Here is a 14,774-nt window from a genome sequence, read left to right as displayed (position 1 = left end):
TGTCAATTGGACTCTATGGCATTGAAGTCCCTCCCCTTCCAAAACCCCACCCTCCTTAGACTACACCCCCAAGAACCTCCTGCCGGTTGTGAAGAGGGACCTGGCAACCCTACCCAGTAAGCATCATGGCTCTCCCCATTCCATATCTGACACTACATCATATTGGCAATGGGAGATAGGGAAGGCACAGCAAACAATAGGCCGACCTGCCTTAACAACAGCCCACCAGCTGTTAGCTCTCTCTCTTCCTTCTAGGGCTTGCAGAAAGTAAAACTGAAACTGGACTAACTGTTCAGCCTCCCAGCTTTCTTTGCTCCTCTCAACTTGACTCCATGAGTTCCTTGAGATCTGGCACTCATTCAGAGTCTTTAAATTTGGTTTTTTTTAAATAAACAAAAAATGGCAGCTCCACATGCAACTGCAATTGGAGAGAGAGAGAGAGAGAGAGAGAGAGAGAGAGAGAACACGAACCAGAGCATATGACAGGTGAGGATTATTTCATTTACTTCAAGGGAGCCTATGTGACAGTTTCTCAAAATAAGGAGCTTAACCACTCTTCTCTCCTATACTACCACAACATTGTTTTTGGATTAAATCAGATTTGTCCAGAAAACCGTTAGCCATATGTAAGACTGTGCTAGGATATTTTACTACATCAATGCTTTCGTCATGCAAGAAAAACTGACGTTAGTAGAAAAGGATAAAACAAATGAAAGGCCATTTTAGGCGCTAAACACCAAAGCAAGCCTAAAAAGCAGATAACAGCTGTCTCATTAGGGGTTAAAGGATCCAGAGGCTCTTCACAGCAAAAAGCTCGTCTCTGAATAAATTTGGCATTTTCCTGCTTTCCTTTTCCTCTGAAGCTTGTCAGTGTCTCTTAAGCACCATGTATGGGCTGCTTCATATATGATTTCAAGAATGTGTGCATGACAAAACACTAATGGATACTTTTTCTCACACAGGAAAACATTCAAAAATGCAACCTCTGCAACTAGGCACATACATGATATGTAGGGTTGCCAACCTCCAAGTACTGGTAAACTAAAGTTAGCGTGCTGTAGGAGAATTAGCAAACATACAAACAGTCACAAAACTGCAAAAACACTTAGCTTTATAATTGTAAAGCATAAAACAAAGCAAAGATACACCCAGTATCTGCTGCAAACATGGACAATGTCGAAAAATAATACTAATAATGTTTAGCAACAACGTATACAATCCTAGAATAATAGCTAAGTCAACAGACTTCCGGTTCTTTTTCTGTTTCGGCTACTTTGCCAACGCGGAAGCTTTGTAATTAACAGCAAGCGTGTAAGTAAGAATTTTGTTGTATTCTCTTGTAGTGTATTATGACTATGTTCACTTTTTTATGCCGGTGTACTGCATAATGTTATTTTATGTTATAAATATAGTGGCCCCTGAGGAAGGCTGGGTTTAAGCCGAAACAGAAAAAGAACCGGAAGTCTGTTGAAAACTGAATTATACATCACCTTACCTCTTGAATGGTCGTCAAACCTCCTTGAGAGAAGGACGTTTTCCTAGCTATTATTCTAGGATTGTATACGTTGTTGCTAAACATTATTAGTATTATTTTTGGACATTGTCCATGTTTGCAGCAGATACTGGGTGTATCTTTGCTTTGTTTTATGCTTTACAATTATAAAGCTAAATGTTTTTGCAGTTTTGTGACTGTTTGTATGTTTGCTAACCTCCAAGTACTAGCTGGAGATCTCCCGCTATTACAACTAATCTCCAGCCGATAGAGATCAGTTCACCTGGAGAAAATGGCCACTTTGGCAATTGGACTCTATGGCGTTGAAGTCCCTCCCCTCCCCAAACCCTGCACTCCTTAGGCTCCAACCCAAAAACCTCCCGCTGGTGGCAAATAGGGACCTGGCAACCTTAATGATATGTGATATCTGCATAGAAAATTGAGAGGGGGAGAGAGTGTATGCAAGAGATGTTTAACTGTCATTTTAAGGTGATCTAGGTACAATTAGCAACTGTTTCCTTTTTTGTTCTGCAACACAGACTAGACAGCTCATGTGGTAAGGCTCGTTTCTGGACTGGACTGCCTCATACTGTGGGGGAGGACATATATCTATAGAAGTCTAACAGATATTATATGTATGATTTTAATTGATGCTAGCTGCTCTGAGCCCGGCTTTGGGCCAGGATGGAAAGCAGGATATAATTCTAAAAAATAAATAAATGGCAGACCCGGAAAAAAGTAAATTAGAACATCCTGACATGTAGCTTTCTATGGGGCAACATTAGGTCCTGTGATCTACCATTTGCAGTCTGAAACAGTTTTAACTCATGATGAGCAATTGGCCACAACTGGATCTGAAGCTAGTTTGAAACAGACTGTTACAATTTTACTTGCATGGTGACCCAGAGGTGCTCACACAAGGGTAACTAAAACATTTTGCCCATCATTCTTAGTTTACAAACTATCTTTTAACCCAAAAGGGTTTGGAAAACCAGTTTGCATACCTATGCGTATAATATGCACAGTGATATAGATGTCCTTCCTGAGTTCACTGGTTCCTAAATCCTGCAGAGAATAAGAGCAGTCCACAATTAACATGTGATACCTAACATTTTTATGTCTTGATTTTTAACAAACAGTTAAGGGAGAACTTAATCATGGTATTTGCTTGACAAAACATAAACTTCTTATGCTTAGGGCAAAAGATTTACAGTGAAATTTTGTACAGGATTCTGACTGAATCCTATTCCATCAGATATGCATAATCGCAAGAGGTGAAATCACATTCTCTTAAATACAAAAACTCCCCTTAGAAAGCAGGAAGATGTTAGGAAGTCAATAAGGGATTTCACATTCATTCTGGGTTCAGGATATTAAGGCTGGTATCCTTACAATCCAATTCTGTACATTTCCTTGAATGAAGTGAATTTCTATTCCACCAGCCCTGCTCCCATATAAACCTCATTTAAATCAATTCTACTCCTTAGAAAGAAAGTTGCACTGACATGTTGAATAAAGATGTTTAGGATCAGGTTATGGAAGGCCTCTGCTCGTGGAACTAAACTACTATTCAAAGAGGTACATCTATCTTACCTAGTTAGTACATTTTTATGCCATCGTTCCTCCAAGGAGCTCAGAGCAGCATCCATGGTTAAGAGCGGTGGACTCTAATCTGGAGAACTGGGTTTGATTCCCCACTCCTCCGCAAGAGGCCTGCTGGGTGACCTTGGGCTATTCACAGTTTTCTCAGAACTCTCTCAGTCCCCGCTACCTCACAAGGCATCTGTTGTGGGGAGGGGAAGGTGGTTGTAAGCTGTTTTGAGACTCCTTGAAGGTAGAGAAAAGTGGGGTATAAAAACCAACTCCTCCTCCTCGTCTTCCTTCCTAGTTTACCTTCACAGCAATCCTGTGAGGTAGGTGAGGCTAGGAGGGAGCAACTGACCCAAGGTCACCCAGTGAGCTTCATGGAAGAATGGGGATTTCAGCCTAGGTTACAGAGATCATAGGCCAACATTCTAAACGCTACAGCACACATGCTCAAGCTGTCCAGGTAGTCATCGTATTTGTATACTGTGAATGACTGTAATTAGTGGGGTGGATCCAACCATCCAATGGAAGAGCTACCTGAGTTGGAGACTAATGGAAGACCTCAAACTTGAGCCAAAACGAAAGGTGGGGTATAAATATTTCAATGAATGAATGAATAAACTTTGCTCAGTGCATTGCTATAATCCACCCCAGTGAAGGGATAATGGGACAAAGTAGTGTTATTATGCATAGTGTTTTGTTCTAATCAACTCATCTTGGATATTAGTAGGATCATTCGCTATAGCTTGTGCATTACTTTGGCAACCGGGTTACCAGCAAGAAAAAACCATAATATACTCTTCATTTTTAAATTATAAAATTAATTAAAATATGAAAAGACTCACCACAAAGAGAGAACAATGTCTTTCTGGCTTCTCTGGACATTTTGGCAAGCCATTCCGGTTCAGTTTTAGAAAAAAACGCTCACTGTAAACAGAAAAGTAATATAAATGGACCACTATTTCATTGCATACAAAGGAAGACAATATATCCAAAACTTCTGAATACAACTATAGCCTTTTACCACAGCTTTCAAGTGAGCAATGTCCTTTCAAGATTTCAAACTGATGTTGCAAAAATAAATTTTAATAAAGCAAGATTGATCTTTTTACTAATTGGTGAAAGAGAATTTATTTTATGTTAAAAAATACAAAATTCCATGAAGATAAGGTAATGGTTGAAAGAGACTCTTGCCAGTTTTAATCAAAACCAGATAGGATCTCTTGAGTGATTTGCAGAATGAAGCTGCCAATAAATAATGAGAAAGAACTGCACAACTAATACAATGCAATTTATGAGCACATATAGGACTTCAGTAAAGGCCAATCTAAAAGGACCATACATACATCACAAGGTTCATTGGCAGAATCAATAAAGTTGGTATTGCTTTGCCAAAGCGAGGAGGGGGGGAAGAGTACAATCACGCAGGGGGGGGATTGTTTTAGTCATTTATACTGCCCCTACATGTTTTGCATAGGTTTCTTAAGAGAGGGGGATTCTGTATAACTGTACAGCCAAAGCAGCTCCAGCAGCAACAGAATGTTGTTCTTGGTTTTTTTGCTCCATCTTCAGTGTATATTGCTTAGCCAAAGTCAGCAACAATCAGGGAAGTGCACACTAAAAGAAGGATATTACTAGGCAGCATAAAAAATTCACAAAAATATTTGACCCTACATGCATTTGTCAGTCATATTTCACATTTTACAAAATGCAGTTCCAGAGGCTACAAAGCAGAGCAGAACATCAGAGACAGGGAGGGAGAAGGCCCTTATCTCTCGACCATCATTCTATTGTCCTTGCCCCTCACAAGGGATTATGGGTCTCATGGGACAAAAGGAAGCAAAGAGCCACTTTTTAGGGGACACATGGCACAGGATTAAGCACTTGCCCCCTTCCCTCACATCTCTGTGACAGTCATCTGATTTAGCATGCAGCCTCCATACTGTACTCTGCCAGGAGAAAATAATAATTGAGAACAAACTATACATGACTCCATTTCCTCAGTAGCTTGGTCCTTGGTCCTTTACAATCAACAGTATCAAGTTTTAACATCCTGGTACCCAATTTTAGCTGCTGTCACCTCACACTTTGCTAGTAAGGCTGAAAACTGAGCAGGTTCTATTCAGGGCTTTTCTTTTTCACCGTCTTAACCTTCCAGTCCCCATATGATAGAATTCATAATAATGAAGCGTTCCCCCTGCACATTCCTTTTTAACTATAGCTTTCTCAGCTGTTTTCCTGGCTTTTGCCAAGGACAAATGAGCACCACACATATGTTTCTCTCCCACATGCAACAGTAAAAATAACAGCTGGAACATCTATGGAAGTCTTTTAAGAGGCAAAACAGAAGGGCTAATGTTTCGCCTATTGTTCATGTTCATTCTTCCTGTACAAAAAGGTTAAACAATAGTTCTATTGATCTACATTTTGACAACATTATTGGCCATCTTATGTGCCATCTGGGACATTCATAGCAAAGGCAGAAACAATTTTGCCACTGTAGCTCCTTTTCAACAGGCTAAAAACAGATACCATCTAATGTCTTATAAGGATGGTAAGCAAGGTCCAATGGGAGGCTGTGCCAAGAGGAAACACTTGCTATCGACCTGACGGGGCCAGAAGTGCAGTTCAGGGTGGGCAAGGGTCAAGTTACATGCGTTGCAACTAAAAATCAGGAAGAGGAACCCAATTCAATTCAAAAACAGGAACTTAAGCCACCCAGCTTGCTGGGGGTAACGGGAAGATGACTGGGGAAAGGCACAGGCAAACCACCCCGTAAACAAAGTCTGCCTAGTAAACGTCGGGATGTGACGTCACCCCATGGGTCAGGAATGACCCAGTGCTGGCACAGGGGACCTTTACCTTTACTTTTTTTTAAGCCACATTCATGCATGCAAGAGAATGAGGTACCACAGAATTGAAATGTATGGTACCAATTACTGAGTGTGTGTTGGGGGAGATCATATTTTGGAATGCTCTTTTATGTTCCAAACTCCCTCTAACTACAAAATGTACTCCACATTCATTTGTTGGCTACAACATCAACCACTGATTTACACATGTTAAGGAAACACGACATAACACTAGAAATAATATTTGGATAGCCCAATGTCATTCCGAAGCACACAGTGGGTTGGATCCAGCCAGCCTCTTTATTTTGGGGTTCATGAACCTGCATGGATGCAAGGTTTGTTTGATGGGGGCTGAAGTAAGGAGGGAAGTTAAGTGAGACAGAATAGACTTTTTGGTGGTCAAAGGAAACCATCTCCACCTTTTATCGCTAGCAGAAAAATGGGTTAGATCCAGCTTAATAATTTTAATTGAGATAAACCAACAAATGCTGAATTAAGCTGTATGATAGTTTGTGGATTTCTGACATGCTCTGCCTCCAGCTCATATTTTGTTCCAGCATATATCTGGTACAGAATGGATTGCCTATCTGTGATTTAGAGACTCTTATATCAGAGAAACACACTTAAATCATTTGCTTTGAGACTGCCTTTTTGGATGGTCCTAGGAGACCCAAATACCATAACCCTTGGGCTAACAGCTTAAGCTATAGAAGCTATCCATATCTGACAAGCAGTCCTTCTGCCTGCATCTTCTACAGAGAGCAGGTCTAGTAACTGCTAATTATTTCCAAAAACAGCCACTCTGTTACCCAAACAGAATCATAACCAATGTGTTGGCGTCCATGGATATGGAAATATCCTGCTAACAGGGGTTGTAAAAATTATGAGAGCAATCCTAAACAGATCTACTTAGAAATAAACCCCCTTGTTACTCAATGGGACCTACTCTCAGGAAAAGCCACTTAAGGTTGCAGTCTCTACTGCCCCATTTTTGTCTCTTCGGGATAAGCTGCTGAAAAAGAAGTGGCTAACAAACTGTTATCATCTTCATGTGTAGAAATCACTATCCTGGATTATTATTATTATTTTCATATTTGTAGTCCGCCCTCCTCAGCAAGCCAGCTCAGGGAGGATAACATCATTTAAAAAAACTTTACAAACATATAATAACAATAAAACTGTCAATAAAATCAAACCTTAAAACAATAATCAAAGATGGCATATAAATCCCTCTACTGCAAGAACCCACACAGGCGGCTGCCCCTCAACCAAACCATTTCAGTACATGAAGGGGGAGGGGTGGGGGAGGCCAGTACAGATGATATTTGTGGCTGCCCTCAATTGTAGGCCTGGTGGAAAAGCTCTGTCTTACAGGCCCTGCAGAACTCCCTTAGGTCCCACAGGGCCCTGATGTTCCTTGGCAGAGCATTCCACCAGGCTGGAGCCAGGGTCGAAAAGGCCCTGGCTCTTGTCGAGGGCAGCCGCACACTCTTAGGGTCAGGGACCACCAGCAAGTTCTCATCGGATGATCTTAATGTCCTTTGAGTGGTATACCAGGAGAGGCGGATTAATAGTTAACATCTTGAAAAACTGCAGTTTACAATAAACTTTACGCCATTTGGCTGAGCTGTGCTTTTACTTTTAGAGCAGGGGTGGGGAACCTTTTTCCTGCTAAGGGCCATTTGCGCATTTACAACATTATTCGGGGGCCATAACCAGGTGTAGATCTCCCGGGGTGGGGAGACTACGGTTTCCAGGTCTTCAGCCACCACCTTGAGGTTGGCAACCGCAGGGAAGACCACACAGAGAAGGCCTGGAGGGTGCCCCTGCTCCCTCGTCCTCCCCCGCTCCCAGGCGGGAGGGCAGCCAGTGGTAGGCCTGAGCAAATGAGGCGCCAGGAGGCAGCCGATCCACAGGGAAGAAAGGGAGGAAGGAAAGAAAACAGAGAAAGAGGAAAAGGGAGGGAGGGGAAAAGAGAGAGAAAGGGAGAAAGAAATGGAGGGAGGGGGAGAAAGAAAGAAAAGGATGGAGGGAGACAGACAAAGAGACAGAAAAAGAGGGAGAGAAAGGAGAGTGACAGAAAAAGAAGAAGAAAAGAAAGAAAAGCCTTCCCCCACACACACACACCTATGCACGCCGGCCCCAAGCGACCAGGCCCCAACCTCCTCGCCTCCCCCCCCACACCCCCGGCCCCAGAGCTCCCGAGGGCCGCAGAAAATGTCCTCGGGGGCCGCATACGGCCCCCGGGCCTGAGTTTCCCCATCCCTGTTTTAGAGGAATGTTTTAAAACTCTGTGTGTATGAGATAGAGAGTGTGCGCCGTCGATTCACAACTGACTTATGGTGACCCCATACCATTTTCAAGGCAAGAGACATTCAGAAGTGGTTTGCCATTGCCTACCTCCGCATGGGCTGAGAGAGTTCTGAGAGATCTGTGACTGGCCCAAGGTCACCCAGCAGGCTTCATGTGGAGGAGTGTTAGAGTCCGCCACTCTTAACTATTACAATACGCTGGCTCTCTGTAAAATTGGCGGATGCTAAAGATCAGTATAAATTGTGAATCTATATTCCACTTGATATCGTATTATCCTAAAACACACACACACACATACATACATCTAGGAGAAAGCTGAAAAATTAACCAGCTATTTTCAAGCTTAGATACAACACAAACCAGCCAGAGAAAAATATTATAGCTGTCATATTTTCAGAATGCCATGACAGTTTCCCTTGTAGCTTTGTTTTAGGAGGGAAACAAGGTGTCTGCAAGCTGAAGGAATCAAAAGCATGCACTCTTAATCAGGTGTTACATATAAATTTAGCTGTCTATCACCTACTTAGCAGGCTTGCTTTACAAGTGCTTTTGTTAAGTTTGGGTTTTTTTAATCCTTGCTGAAACACTTCTCTATCTCGTGTCACAAAATTCACTAACAGATTATTGTTGTCATCTAGCCCATCTTCATATATGGTTTCACTTATCTAGAGTTTTTTTTACAAAAAACCTTATATAGAGCATATTGTCTAAATTGGCTCCCAAAACATAAATAAATTCATTTGGGCAATATTCGAAAACCATAGTGGGTTTGCGTAGTGATTAAAGTGATCTTGCGCCAGTCACTCTCCCTCAGCCTAAACTAATTCACGGGGTTGTTGCTGTTGTAAAGATAAAATGGAAGAGGAGAGAACAATATTGTAAACTGCTTGGGATCCACACTGGGGAGATAAGTGGGCTATTAAAAAAAATACCATAGATTGAAATACTGTTAACCAGGCACAGCAAGCCAAAAGAATTTACGGACATATTTACAGGGTGAGGTTCCTTGGGAATTGGGCTGTTTTTGAGAAGGCTGAGAAAGGGAGAGAAGGGCACACAAAACAGACAAGGACAAAGTCCTAAGTCAGTTCCAGCTTCCATAGAAAATGTACAATTTTGAGCCTCCCAGGTTTGCCTTGTGCCAGCTTATTCCAAAATGTGCACTGTTTCATCATCTCTGGCTAACTTCAAAACTGTTTCTCTCTCTCTCTCTCCTTTATTTGCCCTCAAACAAAAAATTCAAACCAGTTTCAGCTTCCACTTTGACAGGCGGCATGAAATCCTAACTGGCTTTGATTTTCCATAAGCTTGGGCTTTTCTGGCTACAGCTCTGACTTTATAGAATGGCAGGCCCAAAGAGGTCAAGAGGAAGCCATTATCATCATGGGCTTTTTTTTTGGGGGGGGGGAGTGTGACACGCTTACTTCACTGAGCTTTTCACTGATTTGCGTGTGATTCTTTGTTGAAGATAAGGGCTTGTTTCTACAGCAAGTTGTTTTTGAAAAAAAGATGTCATGAATGATGGTAACATTTACTGTTTTTGAAATGTAAATGTTTATGTCTGTGGCATATTTATTGTAAACTACTTGGGGGCTTTGGGGAGAAAGAAGGAATATAAAGAATATGTAAATACTAACACGGATTAATGCTTAGTGGCCAAATTGAACCAATGGGGGGAGGGGAGAGGTGGTTTGTAGTAGGATAAGCATAGAATACAATGTTGGCCCCTTACCCCAGCTGTATTGATGTTTCCCACAGTAAAACAGATGTAGCCTATAGCTATTAAAACTCATGGCTATCATTTCGATGTGCCTCTTTAACCAGCCCTTTAAGTATTACTGGAAATAACCTTGTGTTTGTTGTATCCTATCCTCTGGCTTCATGTTTACACAAAATGCATATACAACAGCACCCTCAACACCCCCCCCCCAATATGTTGGCTTTTTATTTTGAGGAAAAGCATGAATGATGGGAGCAAAAATGTGACCTGAAAGGGGGTGTTTAACCCTCTCCCCACCTGCTATTTTTCTGCCCTATCCCAAACTAATTTTTCCTATGTATAATAATTTTGTTTTGGGCAAAAAGCTAAAGTGACTGGGCGGCACCATGGTCAATCTCTAATTTGCTTATCGCATTTTTTAAAAAACTCTCTTTGCCCAAAGACACCAGAAGAATCATACAAGATTACTGATCAATGGTAGAGTGAAATAATAAAATCAATAAAAGCTAAGAACCAAAAATTGGGGAATGGGACAGCAGTTCTATATAAGCAACTGAAAATCTGGGTAGTATCTACAGGAAATCCTTCTGTGGTGGGGGGAGCATGTGTGTGTGGTGGTGGGGGAGCATGCCAATCCAGTTACACAAGCTGTAACTAGGTAAAATCTAGAGTGGTAAAAACTTAATGCTGACCCATTCCTGAATCAGGATTCTCTCTGAACCCCCCACTCCACCCCCCGGTTGCTTCTGTGGGACTTCTTTTCCTTCAAGCCACACAAAAACAGGCTAGGCAAGTGTCATTCAGGATAAAAATATAAAATGCTGCCAAGCTTTATTTATTTATAGCTTCCCTGTTCATTGGTGCTGAAGAGCTAAGGCCTTCATTACAATTTTCAATGCAGTGAGATTGTAAAGAGGAGAACACTGGATGCCCACACTGAAAAATGTAACAGAGCAACAAAAACCCAATCCTGGAAAAAATGAGCATGTTTGTTTTTTAAAAAGGAGACTGAAAGTTTTGGTCATAAAACCAAGGTTCTTTGTGCTCATCTCTGAGAATGAGAATTTCCAAGTGTATTTGAAGTGTGTCTTCAGAGAAACAGGAGAGGGTAATAACAACAACATAAGTGAGGCCCTCTGAACGTGGGATCTCAATAAAACTTGAAAAGCAAAAAAAAAAAATCCAAATCAATAAAAATCAGTAATGTGAAAGATTAAATCAGGGACTTCCACTGTATGTGTCCTTGGCATCACTACTTTCCAAGCAGGTCCGTACTGCAAACCTCTGAAGAAGCTGTTTCCTTTGAAGTAATGTAAGGTTTTGCTTTAGGGCTTCTAAGCACATGGTAGAAGAAATATGTTATACACAGTTGAGCTCAGCAGCCTCTTTATAAGAAATGGGGGAGGGGAGAAAACTCAAACACTGAGGCGGATAATGCAAGCAGGTCAGCAAAGGATTTATTCTGGGTGCTGAAATTGTAACTCCATCGTTAAAGCAACAGGGTGTTCCCAGTGGCCCTTCCCAGGTAAAACTAGTGGCCCTTCACACAAATATGCCCAACTATTTTCAGCTATCTTCTCACTTCCCCTTTATATACACAGTGGGTAGCCATGTTAGTCTGTCTGCAGTAGTAGAAAAGAGCAAGAGTCCAGTAGCACCTTAAAGACTAACAAAAATATTTTCTGGCAGGGTATGAGCTTTCGTGAGCCACAGCTCACTTCTTCTGCCAGAAAATACCTTTATATACAGTAATACATCTGTGCTGCCAGTCTAGACAGATTGCCTGTCACATGACAATCTGTTCCTCTCCTTGGCTTTATATTATGCAAGCTATTTATTTCAAAAAGAAAGTCAAATTGTTCCCAATTTCCTCTGTAAACCTTCAGAAATGCGGTTATTGTATAAGGCCTTGGGAAACAACTCTAAGCAGGTCTACTCATAAGTAAGACCCGTGTTACTCAATAGGACTTACTACCAAGAAAATATCCTAAGGATTATACTGCTGGTCATGCATTTCTGCAAAAACCCAGTACCTCAACTGGTCCAACCTCTAGCCCTAATGATAGTAGTCAGCCCCCCAAACAGGATTGTGGGGAGAAAATTTTCTTGTCCCCCCCTTGTAGTTCGTTGTGCATGGTTTTTATCTGCCTGCTTTACTTACCAAAAAGCAACCCAGAGAGATCTGGATAGAAATGACCTTGCATACAGAGAAGCACTCTTACACATTCACTCTTAAACAGCATTCAAACCAGTAAGCCAAACAGTTTTGTTGAAATTACAAAAAGAATATGAAGCAAAGGAAGAAGCAATATTTAACTAAATATATATGACATAAAGTAACAGACTCACAGACAGACAGACAGTCAGTAACAAAGGCCTTTGGGTCACTTCCAAAGAGAGAGACAGAGATGGCATCCATTCAATGGGTCTGTGGTCTCTCTGTGGAAGGACAAAGACTGGGCATCTGGATCAGCCTTATATGGGCTGGACCATGAGGAGAGGGTCTCAAATGACCCCTCCCTGTCACATTCTTTAGGAAATGAGTTTCCACAAATCATGACTAGATTGTTTAGAAATATCTTGTTCCATAATAATTCTTTCAGTGTCCAAGTCTGATATCTGATTGTCCTGTCCATCCGTCAATGTACCAAAACAATCTCCTCCCTTAAGTGGACAGATAATTTGTTGTCTGTTTTAATTACCTTGGTGTTATAAACATAAATTTGGGGCATCTGATGTGCTGTGGGTGATTAACTGTTAGCAATGCAAATCTCCTGTTACTTTCTAAGGTCAGGAACCTAATGGAAAAGTTGGGGTCAGCTAGAGGGCTGCTTTCTGAAAGCCTTAGTCAGGTTTTGTATGACTATAGGTTATGATATTAAGGTATGCATATAGTTATTCTTAACCCAAACTCATTTAATATAAACTAATATATTTAATATGAACTAATGTCCAATACAAAAAAATTCTCGCAACAGTCCCCCATTTTTGGGTTAAGAATAATCCAAACTTTTCAATTCCATCCATCGATTTTTCGCTGATAGATTGATACGAGCATGTGACTTGCAGGCTGTGGTTTAAAAAGTGTAAATATTGCTGGCATACAATGTGAGAAGCAACAAAACATAATTATAACAGTAACAGAAATAAATAAGATCCGAATTATAATGTACACAAGTATGTTAACCCATCCTGTTAAACCTGGAAACCAATTTTGTACCTGGGGTTGTGATTGCATAAGTGTGGTTGACAGAACAGGGTGAGATTCTTTGTAGTAGAGCTTTGCTACCAATGGCAAGGAGGTAAAACTTGCAAGGCTTTTAAAAAAATTAAAATGCATCTAGAGGAGATGTACATAGCAGCATTGAAAAGAGGGAATACATAGCCTACATGTGTATATTTGGGGAAGCTGTTCCTTAGGGTAGAAGCAAATGACTGGTAATCATGTGGCAGCCATATAAACTAACTTCATTTTCACTTCTCTCGCTATATAAAAGGGCAGCTGTCATTTACAGAAGGCATGACCTGGCACAAGCCAAGCTTTCCTTCTTAAAACAGGGCCGAGAGATGAATCATGGCAGATCCCCCAGTTCCATAGGCTATGCAGAATGGTCTCAGTCAAGAGATCAACCTGACCCAAACAGATAGTTTCACACACCTGAGGCCTTGGGCTCAGATCAGCAATCACAACTCTCTCAAACCCACAAAAGATGAAATAATAGCTGAATCAAGGAGAGATATTTCCAATGCATGAACTCAGCTTTCCTACTGGGTGAACCCAGCGTACACCCAATAGATTGTGCTGGTGAGATCCAAGAACCATAACCATCCTGGTATCCTTGGTCATCTTCTTTTCAAGCTGCTTATATCCTCATTTGCGTGCTTGTTCTTGGTACCAGAAAAGACAAGCCACTGATACCAAATAAGACAGAAATGACGCTAGTAAGGAATGAGTGTGTTCGGGGTGTGAGGGCGATCTGGCTGCGACATCTGTCAGCCCATTGATCTCCAGGGTTGATTCGGCTGAACTGGCTGGCTAGGCGGGTGTCCCCTCCCTCCCTCATTGCTCCATGTGCGTCCCTCCCGAAGCTACCCGCTCGGTGGAAGAAGACGACCATCCCAGATAGAAGGAGTGTACCGTTCTTCAGTCAAGGGTATACGACTGTGTTCTGGAAGGGTCCGATTTGGCTGTGATAGATGGGGCCGCTGTTACCCTAGGTGGAGAACCAAGGAGTATAAGCTCTGACTTATATTTTGAAAAGCAGGTTGGAGCTATTGCTAGGACTACCTTTTTCATTTATTTGCAGTGAATAGTCTCTTGCCCCTTCTAGGCAGACCTGAATTGGTTACACGCTGATTCATGCTTCTGTAACTTCCAGGCTTGACAACTCTATGACAATCTTTGTGGGGCTGCCGTTCAAGGAAGCTTCAGGTGGTCATGCAAGTAGTTGCCTGCCTTTTATCTAGATTTTCTGGCATGCTCAATCTGCTTCCTGGTTCAAGTTCTGGTGCTTCATATCCTGGGGCTTACAAACCTGAAAAATTGTCTATCTATCCTCACATGTGCGCTCATGCCAATGAAGACTGAAACAGTGCTGGTGCCATCATTTTTACAGCTGAGAACAATGGAGGCACAAACTAGGTCTTCCTTGGTAGTAGGCCCACTCCCTGGAATCACTTCCCTAGAGAGGTATGGAAAACTGCATTATTCTTGACCTTCTGTAAGGGATACTATAATTTTGTTTCAACTGGCATTCTGCTGACATGGTTCTCTTTGGTGGCTCTATCTACTTTGTGTAATAATTATCTT

General features: G+C 41.6%; 1 protein-coding gene across 2 annotated transcripts in view; it reads right to left on the bottom strand.

Annotated features, from left to right (window-relative positions):
* Window positions 1-14,774, bottom strand: part of DOCK4 (dedicator of cytokinesis 4) — a 296,938-nt gene that overhangs the window by 136,086 nt on the left and 146,078 nt on the right. For both annotated transcript variants that reach the window (XM_056846241.1, XM_056846242.1), the window contains exons 9-10: window positions 3,925-4,006; window positions 2,497-2,557 (exon numbers count right to left, since the gene is read on the bottom strand). In XM_056846241.1, the coding sequence (XP_056702219.1) occupies window positions 2,497-2,557; window positions 3,925-4,006 (143 nt within the window). The remainder of the gene's footprint in view (window positions 1-2,496; window positions 2,558-3,924; window positions 4,007-14,774) is intronic.

This window comes from Euleptes europaea, chromosome 3 (genome assembly GCF_029931775.1).
Source record: "Euleptes europaea isolate rEulEur1 chromosome 3, rEulEur1.hap1, whole genome shotgun sequence".
NCBI lineage: Eukaryota > Metazoa > Chordata > Lepidosauria > Squamata > Sphaerodactylidae > Euleptes > Euleptes europaea.
This window is presented reverse-complemented; position numbering and strand designations above follow the sequence as displayed.